The sequence below is a fragment of the Anabrus simplex genome, chromosome 7 (assembly GCF_040414725.1).
Source record: "Anabrus simplex isolate iqAnaSimp1 chromosome 7, ASM4041472v1, whole genome shotgun sequence".
NCBI lineage: Eukaryota > Metazoa > Arthropoda > Insecta > Orthoptera > Tettigoniidae > Anabrus > Anabrus simplex.
Window position 1 is genome coordinate 257,798,336 of NC_090271.1, and position 23,794 is coordinate 257,822,129.

A 23,794-nucleotide genomic window follows, 5' to 3' on the forward strand; every position below is an offset into this window, starting at 1 on the left:
GTCAGCTGACACAGAAACTACCCCAAGCCCTACCAAAAAGACCCAGAAAATGTGGAAGAATCCTGGTAACTTCTAGAATAAACAGTAGCCCGAATTCCTAAATATCATTTCAAAATTTTGACGGGAGATTTCAATGCACAAATAGGCAGAGAAAGAAGCATACATCCCCACTAGGACTCTACCCTGCCCATAAAAGAACCAATAAAAATGGAGAAATTTTAACCAAATTCTGTGAGACCTATGATATGAAACTAAACTAATTTTCTATATAGCACACCCTCAGAAGAAAACAACCTGGAGGTCCCTGAACATCCATTTAGGATAATTTCAGGTAGACCATGTGGCTATTATGAAGATAAACCAAAAGTTAATCATGAGTGTAAAAGTCAAGAAGGGTGTCATCGACTCTGAACACCACCTATCTTTAATCAAAGTGAAGTTTTAACCTGATGGACCCAAATGTAGATCACAGCGAAACCCACGAAACAACCCAGAGGTTCTGAAGCAAAACTCAAGCTCTTTCCTGGCAAATATCTCCGAGCAAAATGCTACTAGTTGGTCAGAACTTAAAGACGAACTTGTAAAAGAACCTAAGTGCACTAATATGCCGCCGAGTAAACGTAAACATAAGTGGTGGAATAATGCCTGTGATACGGCGTTAGAACTCCGCATGAAATCAATGCAAGACTGAAATTCGCAGAAAACCGCAGAGAAGTGGCATGCCTTTATTAAAATCCAGAAGGAGACATCAAGGATTATAAGATTCCGAAAACGTAACTATGGTCAGATCAGACTGGCAGAAATCGAGGAAGGGTTCAAGATGAACAATACTAAACACTTTTACAGAGCCTTTAGCGGAGAACTGACGAGTTATAGGGCACCCACTCTATGTTTAAAACGGCCGGGTGGGACTTAAGTAACAAATAATGAAGAAGATTGTGAACTTTTGGCAGATCATTTCAAAGATCTTCTAAATTGTGAACCTCCTACTGACCAAGTAACTTTTGAAACATCAGAATCAAATCCAGATTCAGAGCCTCCAACAATAGGGGAAGTTGAACAGATAATACACGAGTTAAAAACCAATAAAGCTCCAGGGGAAGATGATATAATTGCCGAAATGTGGAAACTAGGTGGCAGAAATCCCACTCAGAATATCCATGAAATTCTTACAGATATCTGGACCAGCGAAACAATTCCTGAAGACAGAAACTCTACAATAATTCATCCATTACACCAGAAAGGGGATAAAAGTGACATAAAATAACCACAGAGGTATTTCTCTACTAGCCGTCACCAACATATTGTAGGGATGTTGTTTGAATGGCGAATTTACACACTCCTGCAGTATAGGCCTACTGTATTTACGGAAGAACATTGTGACATACGAGGTTTTAGAAATATGCCATCGATATAAGTCTCTGGTTAAGGGTACCATACACGTGCAGACTTGCCTGTACAGATATGCCTCCGCGAGGCAATTCGGAAGTACGCGGCTTTGATATTCTTGAATGTTAAAAATGATGAGGAAATATATCATGCAAAACCTCGTATCTGACAATGCTCTTACTATCCATTATTGCCTTTAAGACTGGTCACGTCTCTCAGCCACATATAGCTAGTTAGAATATACAGACCATCAACAATTTTCGTTGAGTTCATTTTCCTATGAAACGGTGTAAAGGAAAATGAACCGTACCGTAATGTACGGTGGGAACGTATATTTCTAGGACGCATATACGCACCCGTACAGTATACTGCATTTAAGGTGAGATGACGTGGAATGACATTAGTAGACGAATAAGTTTGTGTGATATTTTTATAAATAGGAAAGATCACAATATTAAGATTAAGTCGCAATTCAAAAGGACAAATTGGGGAAGATGTTCGTTTATAGGAACAGAAGTCGCGGATTAGAATAATTTACCAATTTCTTTAATAAAACAGTAGGTAAGGAACAGATAAGCAATCTGTCTCCTGGGCGACTGTCCTAAATACAGACCATTGTCGATTGATTGACCACCTGCTGAAGGCTATTTCAATGGACATTGCATTTTCTCGCTCATATTACTTCATTAAAGTATCTCGTATCTGGTATCTACGTATATCGTCCGGCTCCGTAGCTAAATGGTTAGCGTGCTGGCCTTTGGTCAAAGGGGTCCCGGGTTCGATTCGCGGCAGGGTCGGGAATTGTAAACATAATTGGTTAATTCCGTTGGTCCGGGAGCTGGGTGTATGTGTCGTCTTCATCACCATTTCATCCTCATCACGACGCGCGGGTCACTTACGGGCGTCAAATCAAAAGACCTACACCTGGCGAGTCGAAGTCCTCGGACACATCCCAGCACTACAAGCCATACGCCATTTTTCTTTACTGCGTATCTCAAGAATCACCGAGCGAATAGGCACAGTTTTGAATATGGTCAGTTCGAATCCCAATGTCGGGAGCCCTGAAAATCGTTTCAGGTGAATGCCAGAAATTTATGCTCACTAAGTTTACGGCTTGTCCCTACCAGTTCTAGCCCTTTCCACCATCGCCGAAGACCTATTGAGACTTTTTACGATGTTACACACACAGGTAAGGAAAAAAGAAAACGGATCAACGAAGGAAAGTCCAACAAGCCTTGTCAAACAAAAAATTCATGACTACATCAGAACGGGATTAATTTTGTTGGTGTGATGTTGAGTTGGCATGCTGGAGTGAATCTCCGTAAAATCTTGCTTACAAGTAATGAAACTGGCCTACTGCAGTCCTAAACGTTGACATTTTGGAGGCCTAATAAGTTAATAGTACAATTTTTTAAACTGCAAGTACGTATTTGTCAATATTTTGTATTATGATTGTCATGAATGTGATCTGTCGTCTTTCGTAAATTGTATAATAACTACACTGAATAAAAATGCGATGCTCATGATTAAAACCTTGATTTATCTCTCAAAATCGGTTTTCTCCTTCGTCTATTTTCCATAAATGATAAAATGTGGAAATTAATACTATGTGACTACGACTTGCTCACATAAGATTAGAGTAGGTATATCATTTCTCCTTAAATTTTGAAGTTAATAACACTACAAATATACTTAAATATTTCTATCATACCCATCATATTTGAAAAGAATTTCTTTGTCCGTAAGTTGTAAAATTAAGAATTGAAACAAGAAATAAAAGAAATATAGAAAGAAAGAAAGAAACAAAGAAAGAAAGAAAGAAAGAAAGAAAGAAAGACAGAAGGTGAAGAAGAAATCCTTAGTCAAGAGGCTGACAATCGTCCAATCTCCCCATATCCGTCCCATCCGGCTCCATGGCTAAATGGTTAGCGTGCTGGCCTTTGGTCACAGGGGTCCCGGGTTCGATTCCCGGCAGGGTCGGGAATTTTAACCATCATTGATTAATTTCTCTGCCACGGGGACTGGGTGTAGCCTATGTGTCGTCTTCATCATCATTTCATCCTCATCATGACGAGCAGGTCGCCTAAGGGCGTCAGATCGAAAGACCTGCACCTGGCGAGCCGAACATATCCTCGCACACTGCCGGCACTAAAAGCCATACGCCATTTCATTCCATAACCGTCTCCACCGCCGAAAGCACCCTACTCCTCTTGGACAGAGAGATGCATCTACTTTAAAAAATTCAACATTAAATTTCGTTGAGGTCATAAACATGGTGTGGTACATAATACGTGGTTGTTTTTATTCAACCAGTGCTGCAGCAAAACATGTAGCATGCTCCAAGAAAATAGCCTACTTTAATAGTCTACGCTGTAAATTATTAATTTTTTATGTGTTACTGCTTTTAGTACAGTGTAAAGATAGTAGAAAACTAAGAATATTAAGTTATTGTTGTATAGGCCCTACATTCCTTTTTGTTTACATTTTGCTTCACGTCTCACCAACACAGATAAGTTATGTCTTAAGGCGACGATGGGATAGGAAAGGGCTAGGAGTGCGAAGGAATTGGGCATGACCTCAATTGAGGAACAGCCCCAGTATTTGTCTGGTGTAAAAATTGGGAAACCACGGAAAACCATCTTCAGGGCTGCAGACAGTGAGATTCAAACCCACTATCTTCCGAATGCAAGCTCACAGTTGTACGCCCCTAATCGCACGATCAACTTGCACGGTTAAGTTATAAATTCGTATAGGCCTAAGATTGATTGAAATTATTGTTACACTACTTGCAAGTAATTATTAATTTTCCTTTTTTATTTTTTCCTTCTTTTCTTTTTTTATTATTATTAGGGGTGGTGATTTTTCGCAATAGTGATATTGCGCGAAATGCTTACACAGACTTTTACGTTTGTATTTTAATTTTTCAAGATCTGTAAATCACTGTTTCCTGTGTTTTGAAAACGAGGTAGAATGCGAAATTTACATTAAAATGCTAGATACAAAAATGTGAAACCTACGATGTTTTTTCAAATAATACTTTATGACTGTAGGTGCGCAAAGATGCAATGCAATTTTATCGAAAATGAGAGGAGGACTAGAATGACAAAACAAACGTTTCAGAGAATGATTCACGCACATGCCGTATGTAAATATTCTGTATTTTACTTAATTTCGTTATTCTGATTTTGCATCAAAATAAATTTCTTCTTTTTTAGCGGTATGCTTTAGCGTAAATTATATCAATTTAAAATAAATATACATTTTTATGCAGTTTTTTATTTTTGGAATTTACTTTACGACGCACTAACACAGATAGGTCTTGCGGAGACGATGGGATAGGAAAGGGTTAGGACTGGGAAGGAATCGGCCGTGGCTTTAATTAAGGTGCTGGTGTGAAAATGGGAAAACATGTAGAACCATCTTCAGGGCTGTCGTCAGTGGGGTTCGAACCCACTATCTCTCGGACGCAAGCTCACAGCTGCAGTTTTATTTTATTATTAGTTCTACTCAAACGCAATTTCAATTTTGCGTTCATATTATGAGGATTAACAATAATTAACGATAATTTCTTTCATGTAATTCTTTGTAGCCTAACATTTTGTTTTCGTGTAAATATTTGTAGACACAGTCTCCGGAATATCTACAAATTGGAACGTTTTGTTGATAATGTCCAACTAGTTTACTGGGAATCTACTCGTTGTTGAAAAGCAAGCTCGATAGATTTCACGGAAGTGAAAGAAACTCTGCACGTTGTAGAAGTAGTCCAGTCTTTTTAAACAAAAACCATTGGGGTGAGTGATAGTCGAGTGACATTGTCATCGCCTTCTCACCGAAGTAGTCGCGGTTCGGACTGCAGCTAATGCACGTAGATTTTTTGAAACGAGAAGTAATGCATCTGTGGTCCGGAGTCCAGGCAAGGTGTCGTTGCTATGGTTACGATATTAGCAGTCACGCAGGATTACAAGCTTCACTTTATTTCCATTTTAGTGAAGTTAAGGGATAACTCCTCCATTTAATCAAGTGTTTCCAGTTTATGTACACTTCCATTACACACTACTTCACTTTGATTATAGCATGTTGTAAAATTTTCGTCACAGCATTTCATCGTGGGTTCAAGATAGCGATAACACGTTGTCTGCAAATTTAGGGCATAAGCCTAAGTTAATATTATAAATTGACTCTTCTTTTCAACATGAAAACAATAGAAAATGTATAAGGTTAAAATTGCATCCCTTTTTACCATTGTAATTCATTTTATTGGAACAGTATCAAATAAGTTAATAGTGTTATATGTTACATATTTTACGTCCCACTAAGCACATATTTTACGGCTTTCGGAGCCGCCGGGGTGTGGAACTTCTATCCGTTAGGAGTTCCTTAACGTGCCTGTAATTCTACCGGCATGAAGCTGACGTATTTGAGCATTTTCAAGTAGGCCTACCACCGGACCAGATTGAGCCAGTACTGGACCAGCGAAGCTGGCCTCAAAAGGCTGGCGCTCTACCACCTGAACTACTCAGTATCATTTTGTTGCTTCTGTGTCTTTGCATAATCATTTAATACGTAACATTTGTCAAAATGTTTAAGGTAGGCTATGTTTGTTTTGATCTCATTCTACGCGTGTTTTTAGATTGTAATCGCATAATTTTCTTGTTACCTACCTCGCGATAGGAATAATACGATTTCAATCTATATACAGCTTTCAAATTCAGAAAATAAAACTTTACATTTGTGTTTGATAATCCATTTTATTTTCATGATTTCATTCGTAGTAGGCATATCGATATCCCAGTTCTAATACCATGTACTGGACAATGCTCTTCCTAGCCATTGGTTTCCTTAATACTAGTCACGCCTCCCAGCCGCGTATGGATATGCGATTCATCAGAACAATTTTCGTTGAGTTCATTTTCCTATGCAGGGGTGTAAAAGAAAATGGACCTTCAATACATTGTACTGTAGGAGTGCGTAAATATGCCATACAAACATACATTGCTACAGTAGCCAACGATAAGGTCAATTTTAATTTTACCAATTCCATGACTCAAAGCACTTTCATGCTTTTCTGTTCCTATGTGATCTACAACAACGGTTTTCCTGCCGTTTCCGACACTACTGTATGCAGTGTTTGACATCTAAAGAACAAACAGAGAAAAGAAAATACAGGCCTACCCCTTCAATATTGAATCATTTACCGAACTCCTACTCGTTGGCTGAATGGTCAGCGTATAACCTTCGGTTCAGAGGGTCCCGGGTTCGATTCCCGGCCGGGTCGGGGACTTTAACCTTAATTGGTTAATTCCAATGGCCCGGGTGCTGGGTGTTTGTGCTGTCCCCAACATGCCTGCAACTCACACACCACACATAACACTATCCTTCACCACAATAACACGCAGTTACCTACACATGGCAGATGCCGCCCATCCTCCACGGAGGGTCTGCCTTACAAGTACCACTAGAAATAGCCACACGAAATTATTATTATTATTATTATTATTATTATTATTATTATTATTATTATTATTATTATTATTATTATTATTATTATTATTACTTACCGAACAAATTCGTTTTGTCGAATGTTTTCAAATTGTATAAACTTTTCTAATAACATTCATGCGCTTACAGATACTGCAAACCGCTGCTAACTTAGTGGAAGTTACTGACATTCACTTGGATCCGAAATCACATTGCACATGAGTGAAAAAAGTAGACCAAAGAGATCGTAACGAGAGGCCACAGTGAAGGAAAACCATAAGATCGTTCTGTGCAAGTGCGTAAATATGTCATACAAATATAAGTTACGAGTATATTCTTACAGTACAGTAGCCTACGATAAGGTCCATGACTCAAAGCATTTCCATGCTTTTCTGTTCCTATGTGAACTACAATAGAGGTTAATCTTACAGTATTTTATTGTATTTTTATTACATGAGTTAAAAAGTCGCATAACTTTTTACGTAATACCATACTAATAATTAACATTGAAAATCTGGGAATATGTGATTAAATTTGGGGACATACCAGGAACAAATTTCCTCCTGGGACAAAAAGCGAAAATCGGGGACCGTCGTCGGAAAACGGGGGCGTCTGTTAACTTTACGTTAGAAGGATTATATAACAGTTCGGATATCGAAATCATTCAAATTTCTTTCTTCACGCAGTCAAGATGTAACAATTAAGATAAATGGTTTTCTTTCATTTTTTATCACTCTTTATTTCTCTGGTCCGCTATTATTGGCTACGAGTAGACTAATTCACTGGTGTAATTCTAATATCGATTAATCTATTTCATTTAAATTACGACTAAATTATTGTTGATTGCAGTAATGAGTGAGGCCCCATTTGACATAACCTATCTGCATACAATAATAGAACCTATTTTCTTTCACATTAAACTTCGTAATCCTACCTCTTGTACAGCAGTTATAGACCCATCCTGGAGTTCACACAATAAATAAATGTTACACTTCGTGGAAAGGAGAATCAGAGACATTCGTTTTAATTTTATAGTCAAATTTCACCACAGGTATTATTTCTGTCTACAATTTCAGATGGTTTCATCAAGTCATCTCTTGAAGAAATTCGAAGAATATGTGAGTAGTGTGACTAATATTCGAGGTATTAGCTGGATGTCACAGTAGATTAAAGAAGTGGTGCCTTGAATACACAGATATAACCCTGTCTAAACATGTGTGATCCATCACATTAGTTAACAAGGCGAACAAAACAAAAACAAACAAACACTCAAAAACACTGATACGTGAGAAGAGAAGCGAGGAAGAGAGAAGAAGTACAGTTTTTTAGAAAAAAATGACAAAGAAGAAGAAGAGCAATGGTTTAGTGACGTCATTTCAACAGTTAAACATTTCCTCTTACGTGATTGGCTGTAACAGTTTTAAAGAGTCAATCTCATTATATGTAGAGGGAAGGCGGGGCTTTCGAGTTCTCCCAACTCCTCCCCTTTCTGTTTAAAGTGGGCAGGGCGTTCTCCCCTCCCGTGTGTAGCGGGAGCGCGAGGCTAGTATGGAGGGGGCTTTGAGGGCTTGTTGTAGCCTTTTCCAAACGATTTGGTAACAACAGCGCCAGTACTGGTGCAGGCTTTGCAAACGGAGGGTGCGTTGGCCATACTGGTAATAACATTCTTGTAATTTATTCATATATATATATATGTAAATAAAAAAAGAGTGTAACAGATATATATATACACACAAACAGAAAAGGACTTAATAAAAATCCGCCATGGACGCTAATAGAATCAAGCAAAAAGTTGTCTACGTAATTCGTGGTGTACTTATAAACTAATTTTTTATATTTATATACATATTGATGTGTCGTAGAAGAAACTTAAGAGCGATGTAAATAATTTTCTTCAGTTTTTGTGAAAATATCGAATGTGTGCGAGGAACTGACTTGTGAGTGGTACAGTGACTAGGGACGAGAACAGTGAAAGTCTTGTAAAAAGAACATCTTTCTAAAAATTTACTTTTTCTCTCTGGAAAAAGTGAAAAGAGCGTGGATTCTCCAAGGAAATCCATGCTTGAAGAGACAGCTGCTAGCATGACAATCCTGAAAGTAACCCATCAACAAGGCCCGGCACCTCCACCATCTCCACACAACACTAAAAATATTATTATTAATAACAACAATAACACAACGGCAGTTCTTGGTGGATCACCGTACAAAATGGACACTATTGATTCTAGTGATGAAAATCTATCTCGATCTTCACCAACGGCTACAACAGTGAATAATTTAGTGAAACCAGCAGTACTGCCGACTCAGCATATAAATCATCACAACCATCATCAACATCAACAAACGAACTCTAGATCTGGACATATTAGTTTTAGTGTCGCAGCATTGTTAGCTGATACTAGGCCTTCTGTGAGAAGTCCGCGTTCGCCGTCGTGCTTAATCTCACAATCCCCACCGTTGGAGCAACGATCGCAGCACTCGGAACAACAGTTAACATCGTCTGATGAAGAGGTTAACGAAGACGATGACGAATCAGGACAGGGAAGTATTGTTGATGTGGAAGTTCTACGTGACTCTAATTCTCCAGTGCATACACCAACGCCCACGTCTACACCCACTCCTTTAACACCTCCGCCTCCGAGTTTAATATCTAATCCTGCTGCGGGGCGGATTGGGGACACTATGTTACTACCTGGTTCGGCAAGGTTCATGCTGGGTCACGGACCTGGAGGCGGCATGGTAGCGCCGGTAAGACCGACGCCGTTCTCTGCGTTAGCGGCGGCTGCGGCGGCATATTCGGCTGGGTTGCAGCATCATCATCCGGCGCATCAGCACGTGCCTCCTGGGGGCGGCAACTCGTGGGCCACGCAGGCGCTTGTCGGACATTATCCAGGCGCCATGTTTCCGGGGGCGGCTAGTGCAATGGGGCCAGCGGCGGCGGCGGCGGCGTTTGCGGCAGGTCTCGGTAGCAATCCAGGTGAGACTTCTTTTCAATTATTCTACTTACACTGTAGATGCTGTACGTAATCTAAGTGTTCACATATTTGTGGTGTTGAAAGAAGCTGCCTCGGCATAATTATGATTCATTTCGATCTTTTAAGTTGCTGAAAGAATTAGGAACGTAAGAATTTTCATAATCTCAGTAGAATTTATTATTGCATGATGAAACTGCGGGGCACTGCATGAACGTTTGAACTTCAGTCATCGTTATTCAAATATAAAGCGAAAACATACAGTAGTCTATTAGACTACTATTATTATTATTATTATTATTATTATTATTATTATTATTATTATTACACTCAAGCTATGAAATAATCGTTACGATTTTACAGGGCAGATTGGCAATGAAGTTCACTGTGTTGCGAATAATTTCCTGATATGTTAACATAATTTGCGTAGGCTATAATGTTTAACTATTAAGATTAACTTATTAGTTTTTTTTTTCTTTACATTACTCGTTATCAGTTATATTACTAATACCTACCATTATTCTATTACTATTTTTGTTATTATTATTATCATCATCATTAACTGTATTCAGTCTATAAACTAAACCATTGTATTTATTAATTCAAACATGTTCCTTTAATAAATGTAATTTATTTTCCATCTCTAATTACCTTGTTCAGATTGCAACATCGTCATTGCATATTTATCAGTTAAATTAACGGCCATAATGCATTTCTGATATAATGAACTTGAGGGTATAGAGTGCTCCAACAATATTAAGTAACTGACAGCTCATACTGTAGAACTCCATTTCCTTTCAAGGTTATTTTCTAACAAAATGGGATCATCATTATCATTTGAATATTTCTCGTCATGAAATATTCAATATAAACTTGCAAATTCATAGCCAATATTGGACTAATTTAAATTGTGAAGGAGCAATGTTTTATTATATTATTGGTTTGTGCTAGTTCTAAATATGAATATTTATGGTATCTCTAAGAGTATTTTTATCATCTACAGTCTCCTAAACATCCATTATATTTCATATTTAATTTTTGCGCTCCTGACGTTTGTTAATAATTTCATAGGATGTATTTGATTCTCATTATATTTCCTGTCGGCCCTATTATTATGCTAGTAGTTCCACAATGCTAAATTTAATACAGGTTGTATATTATACCCGACCGGTACCCGATTTTGGTTTCATATATTACGAACGTTTCATGCAGGTGCTCCATGTTTCTCCTCTTGTTCTATACAAATCTACACATCGTCAGCTTATTATCATGTTTAGGTTTGCACTTTTGATGCTGTATTATTATTCTATTTAATATATATTTATTAGGTTGCTCTAGTTTTCCCCAGGCTGGGTCGGGAATCTCAATCCTCAATTTTTTAATTTCTCTGGCTCCGGGATTCCTCACAAACGCTAGATTACATATGGGTGTCAACTCGAAATACCTGCAACAGGCTTGTCCGGAGGCCACAGATATTATTATTATTATTATTATTATTATTATTATTATTATTATTATTATTATTATTATTATTATTATTTTATTAGATATAAGCGTAATTTTCTCCCGTTTCCCAGTAATAGAAATAGGACTGTATGTATTATATTACAGCTGTGGTGTCAAACATTGGTTTCATGCAATTGAATATATCTGAAGCGCTTAAAATCTCCACGTATCTTGCCAACTTCCGATGCTTCTCTTTGTAACTTATACAAGGCAGAGCACCGCTATTTGAAGTGCTCTTAGCGACTATCAGTTTGTTACAGCCGGCATGTTATTTAGAACATGTTTGCTTCATGTTCTCTCCCGTGAAAATTCAGAGTTTAAATTCTAGAATTTAAAGATGTAAATAATACAAAGCTGTTCCTAGTATTGATGATGGTAGACTAACAATCGCAGTTGCAATAGCATATTTGTTACAATATTTCTGAAGAAATGTGATTGTCTAAAATCATCCAGTGCCATCGCTGTTGACAATAATGTGCATGCTCTGTGTATTTATGTGTGTGTGTGTGTGTGTGTGTGTGTGTGTGTGTGTGTGTAGTGTATATACTCCGAAGGAGACAAATAGTGAAGTTAGAAGAAAATGCTTGCTTGCTATGTTATGCAAGTCGACCATTATCACCTGCAGTGCATAACCTGCTGTTCTTTCATTATCAGCAATAATTTACTACCGCTGATATGTTAAAAAGACACTTGAAATGTTCAGCTCAGCTGGTGGTTCTTCATGTTTGGTTATTAATAAAACAAGGTCGCTGATTCTTATTGTATTGTACGCTAATTAAGGTACAAATCTGATATGAATTATTTTCACCATGTTCAGTTGTTCAGAGTTACCTCCGCGTTCCGGCTGTGAAAAGGGTACTTTGTTCCGTAAATTGAATAGCATTATGAATAAGAAACAGAGTAGGCCTATATTCTCAAACAAGGAAAGTGTGTATTACTTTTCTAGAAAAAACTACTTATTTTCCTTAAATGATTGTATAGATAACAACACTCAATTACTTGGAAGTTTACGGTAATAGAAACGTCAGCGAACAGTCGTTTGAAGTTTGAGTGGCAGGCAGTAATCATATCAGTAATTGTAAAGTTCATCACGGAGGGCTACTATATCTACATTATTCCTAGAAATTGCAACAATATTTATTGATGGCGGCAGATAAAAATGGCACAGTCCCGCATAAACATAGATTAATTGTCAGTATAGAAGATATGGAAATGACGGAAACAAGTACGTGGTTTGTACTGGAGTTTCTTTCAAACAGCTTTCGCTCACGGAGAACTTTTAAAATATCTAATAGTTCTACGAATTAAAGGACACGTTCAAATAGTTTGATTTCAATTCTAATCGTAATTATAACTAGGCCCGTTATCCATGTGTACAGTTCATTTTAAGTTAGAAGTCCCTATCTGATTCAATTTATTGAAACCAACATACTTTGTCACTTCGGCGTATATAACTTACACGTATGTTAATAATCGATGGCTTACTTCTAAAAACTCGTAAGTCCCAATGTTCTTCGTACTCATTATATTTCTTAAGAGTGGTCACGTTATCTTCATTTTCCTATGCTAATGTGTAAAGGAAAATGGACCTTACCATACCGTATTGTAGATAAGGATGTTGTTTGCATGGCGAATTTATGCACTCCTACAGTAGGTAAAGTATTGACGGTTCATTTCCCTTTACACAGAAGCATAGGAAAATAAACACAAAGAAAATTGTTCTGATGGGCTGCTTATCCGTATGTGGCTGGGAGGAGTGGTCAGTCTTAAGGAGAATAATGAATAGGATTGGCACTGGGAGATACGAGGTTTTAGAAGTAAACCATCGTAATACTGTTATTGTTAATAGGCCGTCTACTAGAAGAAGACCTGCACCAGGCCTCTCCGGAGGCCATACGCCATTATTATTGTTATTGTTATTTACGTTCCACTAATTACTGTACGATTTTCGAGAAATATCACCATAGTCTAATTATTATGAATATACTGGCGTTTATTTACATACATCATCATATTGGGCAATTGTATATCAACAATGTTGTACAGACCTACTTGTATACTTTCATCTTCATTTATTTATTTCTTTAGAAATCTTAAACTATAACCTCCACTAAAAGAGGTAGCACAGAATCGAAACTCCAAGTATGACTACCAAAATAATAATTGTACTAGTTATAACAAAAGCATAACCAATAAGAAATAGTTACATACAAAAGACCAATAACCACATCACAAAGCACATTCTGCAATGAAAAATTCATTACGTCTGTCTTAGAAGTCTAATAGTGAAGAACTGTTGATTTTCAGTTGATAAAAATGAAAATCCTTATGTAAAATCAGCTTTACTCCTTTAACCATGTGTTTTTGTTCGTTGTGTTTTGTCTTATGATATTTAAATGCAAATGAGGAATTAAAATGAGTAGCTTAGAATGTTTTGCTCAAAATGACAACCAAGATACCGAGTCGATACAAGGGTAATTAATAGGCTGCATACTTACAGGATTTCAGTGTAGGCTACTTACTTCGCCACCGCTGAACAGGATCAAGAAGAATTGTAAATACTGCACCTAAATTAACACGATTTATGTTAAATTATTATAGTGGATGAACGAACCACATTGACGTCGTAGTTCTAATACCACGTAGCCTATATGGAAATGCTCTTCCTTTCCATTATTTTCCTTAAGACTGGTCACGCCTCCCAGCCACATATGGATACGCAGTCCATCAGAACAATTTTCGTTGTGTTGAGTTCCTATGTTGCCGTGTAAAAGAAAATGAACCTTAAATACCGTACATTATTCTGTAGGAGTGCATTGATACGCTATACAGTCGCACATTCCTACACTTCGGTACGGTAAGGTTCATTTCCGTTTACACATCAGCACAGGAAAAAGAAACACAACGAAAATTGCTCTGATGGACTGCATATTATCCATATGTGTTTGGGAGGTGTGACCAGTCTTAAGGAAAAAAATGGGTAGGAAGAACATTGTCAGATACCTGGTATTAGAAGTAGGCTTTGGATGTGCAAAAGATATATTCACAAATAACATGATAAATTTCTTGAACGGCGTACATATATGAAATATTTGTTTAACCCATAAGCCAATAAATTGTTCTCATATCCTCTGTGTTATTATTCAGTTGTCCGCCTCTGTAGCGTAACGGTTAGTGTGATTAGCTGCCGTCTTCGGGGGCCCGGGTTCGACTTCCGGTACTGCCAGAAATGGAAGAATGGCAGAAGGGCTGGTATGTGATTGAAATGGTACATGCAGCTCACCTTCAATGGGGGTGTACATGAAAAGAGCTGCACCACCTCGGGATGAGGACACAAGTTTACCTTTGTCCGGCTCCATGGCTAAATGGTTAGCGTGCTGGCCTTTGGTCCAGAGGATCCCGGGTTCGATTCCAGGCCGGGTCGGGGATTTTAACCTTCATTGGTTAATTCCAATGGCTGGGGAGCTGGGTGTGTGTGTCGTCTTCAGCATCACATTTCATCACAGGTAGGGCCCCATTCTCACAGACGCGCAGGTCGCCTATACGGCGTCAACTCGAAAGACTTGGACTTGGCCTCTTGGGAGGCCACACGCCATTATTATTATTATTCAGTTAATAGCTAATTGAGGATCTTCACTAGCATAAAAATCACCACCCAAAAGGGAAAGATAAGTAGGCTACATACCCGAGGTTACAGTTCACGTGGAATTGTTATCAAAATGCACGTTATTGCACCAAACTGTAATACAATTTTACTGGCCTTTATTTACGAGAATAACAAACTTATTCGTTCCTTATTCAATGGCAAATTAGTTTGGAATTTCACAGTATTTATCTTACATCTATTCAATTAAAGACATGTAAATAATGACAATCATAAACACAGTTACTTCAGAGCAGCTAATACGTAATTCTTCAACCCACTCGCGGCCAGTGCCAGCGGAATTTTGAAACTAAATATTCATGACCCTGTGGTATGGAAACTAAAGTTCCCGTGATTGTGATTGCAATATCAAGAGCCACATTAACAATATATTGCTCGCAATTTTTTTTTATATTTTTTTTACGTCGCATCGATACAGATAGGTCTTATGGCGGCGAGACTTGCTCTTTTACTTTAGCACGTAATTAAATCATTAACTTATTGTGGGCCTATACAAACATTTAAATTCTACGTTTCGTTATCGCAGCTGTAGAAGAGCTATCCTTAACCTGTAAGAAATACAATATGATGTCGTTCATTCACCGTTTCCCATGCAAAAGTTTCCGTTTCTGTTAAATTTAAAATTTTCGATTTCCTAACGGGGAGTCGAACCCACGTTCTTCCGGGGGTGACTACATAATTGAGTAAATTCCGGAGATTATCTTAATCGTCCCATCTTAATCCTCTATATAGCCAACAGTTATCCTCAATTAAGATGATAACTTATTTGATTATATCCTTGCTCTTAGATCATTAGTGTTCAAAAACATTCTATATAAGCTATCAACAGCTTTGCAGACTTGTCTAAGACACGCCGCTAATGTAATTTTTTGTCTGACTGGTTGTAAATAGAAGATTGTTGTCACTTTTATTCATTCACAGAGATTGGCACATTCAATGATGGAAGTCACGTCATTCTATTGTGTAAATGTAGAACTTCTAGTGTGCAAACCTACAAAGCAAAAAATGCAAGCTAACAATACAGTGGGATGTACGACTTGAAATCTTCCAATCGTAAACAATGGAACCGTCAGTTCGTTTGAAATCCGATCCATTAAGACGCCACCTAATTCTGAAATCTCTTGTATATTGATCGGTATTCAAACCACGACCATATTGGATTGGCGAGATGTTGCTCTCTCTCTCTCTCTCTGTATATATATATGTGTGTGTGTGTGTGTGTGTGTGTGTGTGTGTGTGTGTGTGTGTGTCCGAGGATAAGTTCGGCGCTCCAGATGCAGGGCTTTTGATTTGAGGCCCGTAGGTGACCTGCGCGTCGTGATGAGGGTGAAATGATGATGAAGACGACATATACACCCATCCCCCGTGCCAGCGGAATTAACCAATTGTGGTTAAAATTCCCGACCCTGCTGGGAATCGAATCCGGGACCCCTGTAACCAAACGTCAGCAAGCTAACCATTTGGCCATGGAGTCGGACCATATCGCGGATAGAAATACACCTAATTAATTTATATAGTTACATCAAAGAGAATATTTTAAATTTGTTTACAAAAATTAATTTCGTTAATGCTGTGGTTATTACAGGATAGAATTTTCACATTAAAGTACACGTGGTATCAGGCATGATATCCAGCCTTTAGCTGTCGCCAGAAACTGAATTATTATTATTATTATTATTATTATTATTATTATTATTATTATTATTATTATTATTATTATTATTATTATTATTTGCATTTAAAGTACTTTCCTTCCTTCCTTCCTTCCTTCCTTCCTTCCTTCCTTCCTTCCTTCCTTATATAAATACAGTATGAACAACTGGGTTTATTTCACTATTGGTCTAGGATGAGTGGCTCAGACGTCACAGTGCTGTCATTCTAAGCCAACGTTGGAGCATTCGAATCCAGCTCAGTGCGGTGGAATACGAAGATGCTCAAATACGCCAGCCGAGGAAGATTTACTGGCACATAAAATAACATCTTTTGAATAATATTTTGGCACCTTGGTGTCTCCGAAATCTGTAAAAAATTAGAGGAAGTGAAATTATTATTATTATTATTATTATTATTATTATTATTATTATTATTATTATTATTATTATTATTATTATTATTACTTCATTGGCAAGACTAACTCGTTTACACTAAAACATGTGGAACACCAAACTGGCCGCAGGTATGTAGAAACATTTTTTCTTCGTCTCTTGCCAATCAAAATGTAGGCCTATATCCATCACGACTAATAAATTGGAGATGATGACAAGTTTGAGCTATGAAAAGAGAAATGTCTTTCGCTTCGAATACTCAACGGACCATTCTCCAGTATGCAAACAAATTCAGAGTTCGATTGTCCCTTATCCAAACATTAGCAGAGTGTAAGCTACTCTTCACTGTTCTTCACTCTCAAGCACAAAGTCCGCTGAAAAATGCTCCTAATCACACGATTGTTTTCTCTTACTGGACGCCAGAACAAATCATTTCAAGCAGGTACCTTTCTCTAATATTCTTTCCAGAGAAATGTAATATTTGATGGATCTTTCATGAATTCTCTGTACATTCTATGATTTAGAAAGAATGTACATGCTAACACGTAGGACCTATCTGTGCTAAGGTAGATACTACATATTTGTTAAAATACGTCCGTCATTTTCCCATTTTTTTAAGAAGCCCGATTAAAAGCAAACATGATCTTAAAGAACGCATACTTGCGTAATTATATGTACAGGCTACAACATATTTTATCAAAGAGAATGTGAAATCTATAAGTTTTAGAATAATTACATCAAGTTGAAAATGTTGAACTATCTTGGCTCAAACCAGAATCCACAAAAATCGCTAAAAATCCGACCTAAGGGCTTAAATAGAGTTTGATTTGTAAGTGTAGGTCTATAATGAATTTCACTATTTCCGTCACAGAATGTCTTGACGTATTACAGAAATGAGAAGTGATTTAGTTTTCCGTTGATTGCCTCCACGAGTCATAAGGTGCTAATGGATATTGGTTTGCTAAAGCCTCTGAAATACAATTAGAAGTCTAGGCCTATTATACGAGCGACATCCTCACACGATTTATTGCAGTGATTTAGCTGCATCAGAAATTATTTTGTTACCGTCATTCATAACCAAGTACATCGAACAGTTAAGTTCAGAATTTATTTGCCGTAAAATGATACCCGATTATACAATAGTGTTAAACTGAATGAAATAACCGACAACTAAGAAGCGTGAGGACTCTGAAAAGATGTCTCACATACCACTACCTTTCTACGACATGAAATTGGCCAAACTGTTTTTTTCTAAGTTAATTAAATGTTCAAAAAATCAGAAACACCTATGCATCTACATTAGATGTTAAATTTTATTTTTCTTTTCTTTAGGACCATCTATCTTTAAGTAACCGATTTTGTGTTTGTGTTCTTCTTAGTTGTTATTATCTTGATTACCATATAGTCTACTAATTTATTAATGTAGGCTAATTTGTGCTGACAATTGGTTACAGCTGAGGAAACCTACAGTCTTACTTGTTATGAAATTTAAATGTATACAGTTCAATATCTCGGCCAAACCCAGAAGTGGGACTGATGCGAGTTGATGAAAGCAACAGGCTTGTGCTAACTCATAGTAGAACACACACGCATATATATATATATATATATGTTGAATGTTCAGTAATTTCACTATCCGCAGTCATAGATAGCCTAAACGGAGCTAAAGAGGTGTACAACGAAATTTCTAAGTTTTATAGTTTCCTTTTCCTCCTCCTCCCCCCCCCCCCCCCTTAATGTGTCGGGCAGGACATTCTTAGGCCTGTATCAGTCGATCAAGCTCACAAGAATTCACACACAAATCGGTCATCAACCTTCACACCTTTTATCAGAGGAGCAGGCTGCATATGGAATGATTTTACCAGCATCGTTTATTTTGCCTCGGTAAATTTCGTAAAGTCAAAGTCAAAATGAGGCCGAGATAGATGGATAAAGATAAACTTGTTGTAGCTCGTACCAAAAGACACAGAGAATAATGAACTGTAAACACTATATCTCATCAGAGATGGATATGGACTTCGTAAATTGTAGTTCTCAAGACCTAACATTTCTGAATCTAAGCTAGTGGGTTAGTGAAGCAAGGTTGCAGATATTCCTCCGCATGCACTGTGAGTATTAAGTCATGAAAACATACCACTCATTTCGACAGTCTGAATATCAGAGGTTCACACTTTCATTCTTACAGATTTTACAAGTAAACTAGGCTAATTCATGGCTAAACCACAAAACATCATATTTACCTATAATAGCCTATACTTATTAAACCACCACATTGGCGCACTCGGTCGCTGTCCTTTGTTTGCAGTATAGCCGTAGTGTGCGGAATTTAGGTATATCCGCAGTACAATATTCTGGCAAACAGCAGTCTCTTAAAATGTATCTTATAGCAATTGAAGGGATGTCGAAAAAAATAACTTTAATTCACAACTTTAGCCCTTCCCATCTAAACGTGATTTTTCCATTAATAATAATAATAATAATAATAATAATAATAATAATAATAATAATAATAATAATAATAGTAATAATTCCCTCTGTGGATCAGTGGTAAAGTGTTGGCCTTCGGAATACGATATCATGGGTTCAGATCGGAGAAAGGTACTAAGGTTTTTGAATGGTGGAAAGGAAGTCCATTTGGCATTCGATATTATTCCACACCATGGTCCACAGTCGATAAATATATCTGATAATCCGTATTTAGACCTATATTGTGTCTGCGATGGAGATTTAGTCTTCTGATTCCATGGTCGCGGTTTTAGACCCAGATTTGTGAAGGCCTCAAAGTGACACATTTGATGTTCAGCTAACACAATTAATTAACATAAAGCCATAGATATCCTATACCTCCTAGCAGAGTAAAACAGCACGTCGAAACTAAGATGCAGAAAGCCTAAATGTCATCTAATCAAAATGTCCGCTCGAAGTTGCTGAGGCCATAAAATTATTACTATTTTCTCATGTAATTATGTGGTGTGTGCCCACGCGTCGGATTTCACGCTTGGACCGCATGGTGCGTATTTCCCTTCCTCCTGGCGTTGAAGCTTCCACAGCACTAGGGAGTTTGCTGACGTAAGCGGTGTCTATATTTCAATGTAAATATATAAATCATCCCTTAAGAAACAATACCACGTATCTGACAATGCTCTTCCTATCAATTATTTTCCTTAAATCTGGTCACGCCTCCATGCCACATATTTATATGCAATGTTCATTTTCCTATACGGCTGTGTAAAAGTACAGTACAGTGTGTTTAAGGCTTATTTTCCTTTACACGCGGATATAGGAAAATAAGCACAACGAAAATTGCTCTTACGGATTGCATATCCATATGCGGCTGGGAGGCGTGACCAGTCTTAAGGAAAATAATGGGTAGGAGAAACATTGTGACATACGAGGTTTTTAGAAGTAGGCTAAGCCATCGATATGTGATGTTTTTTGTAGTCTCCCGATTCGCAGGTTCAGACCCAGTTTTTGAAGAGCACAAAGAAATTTCATTGGGTCTCCATATTGAACAATATCGGCTCGTAAAATATCTCCAGTGACAGACTCGCTATTTAACCCGCAAAATTAACTAGCTTAATTGAAACTTATTCATGGGTCGCCCAGTAGAGTTCTGAATTTTCAGCAATACGGTATGTAGTAATAAATGATAATAATAATAATAATAGTAAAATTTAATGGCCTCACTTATCATGTGGAGGTATTTTCATTTAACGCCATTTAGGTTGCCTGCGTTTCAATATAGACGTTCCGTTTTACCCTAACAGATGGCGGAAAGAATCGATCTCTTCTGGGCATTCTATGACCTATTTTTCATTAATATTGCCGGATAATCAAAGTCCGAATCGTTGGCTGAATGGTCAGCGTACTGGCCTTCAGTTCAGAGGATCCCGGGTTCTATTCCCGGCCGTGTCGGGGATTTTAATCGCTTCTGATTAATTCATCTGGTTCGGGGATTGGGAGTTTGCGTCCGTCCCTACACTCTCATTTTCATATTCAGACAACATACCACACTACCAACCACCACAGAAACACGTGTCAGGGCATCCGACCGTAAAACACGGTCAAATCCACACGTGTGACGCAGTTCACACCCGAGACACCACAGGTGTGGGGAAAAGCTGTAGGAAAAGAAGAAGAATAAGATTGCCGAATAATCACAATATATTTCACCAGAGAGATTTTACACGCCGAAATCAAACGGCGTGCAGGGCCGTATGGACTAGTTCTTCAAAAATTCGAACCTGGGATCTTAGGATGCGGAGGCCGACACTGTGTCACTGGTCCATAGAGAGGGCAAAATGTAATGTCGAAACTGACATGTGCGCAGCCGAAATTGCTTGAAATTAAAATCATGGTAGCAAAGATCATAGATTATTATTATTATTATGTCCGACTCATTGGCAGAATGGTCAGCGTACTGGCCTTCGGTTCAGAGGGTCCCGGGTTCGATTCCCGGCCGGGTCGGGGATTTTAACCTCCATTGGTTAATTCCAATGGCCCGGGGGCTGGGTGTTTGTGCTGTCCCCAACATCCCTGCAACTCACACACCACACATAACACTATCCTCCACCACAATAACACGCAGTTACCTACAAATGGCAGATGCCGCCCACCCTCATCGGAGGGTCTGCCTTACAAGGGCTGCACTCGGCTAGAAATAGCCACACGAAATTATTATTATTATTATTATTATTATTATTATTATTATTATTATTATTATTATTATTATTATTATTATTAATTACATTACGTATATTATATTCAGTTTGAAAATATAACATCCAAAATCAAGACCAAATATACAGTATATCCCATATATTTAGAATTTCCCACTATTAATTGTTTTGTGAGATATCATTACTTGATCAGTGATCACTATTCGACATTGTACCTTACGTAAGCACTTGTTGTCCAATATTATCTATAGTTGACGGTTTTGGTTAAAGATAATTATGTTTTTTCTTGTAAATTATACTGGACGTTGAATAGGCATAGCCTATACAGTATCCTGCAAAACAGAACAGAGTAGTTGCTTAAAATGGTACGCAAATAATGATACTTGTACCCACGAGGGGTCTGGAAGATATCTCAGGAGGTAAAACCAACCATTTTACAATATACTACATAGATAACTTTATCTGATTCACCGAAAATGCTGGTCAGACATAGTTTTAGTCACGGAAGATCCCAGTTACCTTCTTCCTTCTTTTCTTTCTTTCTGTATTGCCAATATTTGTTCATCTCTGTCTCTTGTTCCCTTCGAACGATTATTTAGTGTGCATCATTTTGGTTAGTGTAATTCGATATCTCGTATGAGTCAAATATTATTAAACACAAATGGATGATATACATGTTTTTCCAAACACTGAATGTGATTTTTGCAATGATGATCGACTTCACTATAAAATAATAATCATAATAAAAATAATAAAATATTAATTTACTCCCACCTACCGTGTGGCGTTATTTTGATTTGACGTCTAGCCTACCTGCATGAAGACCCTAAATGTTGATGGGCTTATACCATATTACTCCGCTGGATGACAGAGATATCAGAACTCTATTTGGTGACTTATTGCTGAGAATTAATTAATTTTATCAGGTAAACACCGAATGAGACACCGGAGATCATTTAAAAGCCAACAGCGTACGGCAAGGAGTGTCGAATGGGCTTCTTTCCGTCCTTCAAAAATCTGACTACTACTACCGGTTTCTAGGACGTGATGTTGGAGACTGAAGGCCGACAATTCCACTGATCCAGAGAGGGAGAATTAGCTTCATAATATTATTATTTGGGGGGACAAATAAACATATGCACTCTGTCTTGCTTTGAGTAGGCCTAACACTGTCGGCTAGGAAAATCTGGGAGAGGTTTGTTTCAGGATTTCTGTTTAATTTACATCTCCCCGCATTCTAACACTTGAACTATGTCGGCTGAGATGACTGATAGCCTAATTTTATGTATGTATGTATGTATGTATTTATTATTATTATTATTATTATTATTATTATTATTATTATTATTATTATTATCATTATTATTATTATTATTATTATTATTATTATTATTATTATTATTATTATTATAACGTCGGCAGAATGGCCATAAAAGGTCTGTTCCTCGGAGCCAGAGGAACGATTCCCAAAGGATTTGTAAAGTGGAGGGAAACATACAAATTGAAAAAAAAAGAAAAGAAAAAAATACTTCGAGATCAGATGATAATAACCGTTATAAAACGTTCAGTAGCAATCGTCAGAAACCATCTGTAAGGACGTTACAGCACTCGAAATTTCACTAAAAACCCATGGCTCGAAATTTATTATAAATGAATTATTCTGTGTCTCTTGACAAACACATCTTAGTGCCAGATTAAATAATAACATTATTATTAAATTGTAAATAATAATATTAAATTAAATATTAAATTAAATATTAAATTAAATTATTATTATTATTATTATTATTATTATTATTATTATTATTATTATTATTATTATTATTATTATTATTATTATTATTATTATTACCTTGAATTACCCTACTATGTATACTTGGACTTCAGGTGCAAACTCCAGTTTGGGGAAATTCCAAATAAATAACGTCACACTAAATAGGTTTTCGTTGTCGATAAGATTGGAAATGAGTAGGACTTGGAAGGCAGCGGCCTGGTGTGAAAACGTGAAACGACGGAAAACCATCTTCAGCAGTGTCGATGGTAGGGCTCGAATATATTATC

At 37.4% G+C, this 23,794-nt stretch overlaps 1 protein-coding gene across 1 annotated transcript in view; it reads left to right on the forward strand.

Moving 5' to 3' along the window:
- The first annotated feature begins 8,949 nt into the window (after window positions 1-8,949).
- Window positions 8,950-23,794, forward strand: part of LOC136877807 (muscle segmentation homeobox) — a 171,288-nt gene continuing 156,443 nt past the window's right edge. Inside the window, exon 1 of the mRNA XM_067152011.2 lies at window positions 8,950-9,844. Coding sequence (XP_067008112.2) covers window positions 8,950-9,844 — 895 coding nt within the window. The remainder of the gene's footprint in view (window positions 9,845-23,794) is intronic.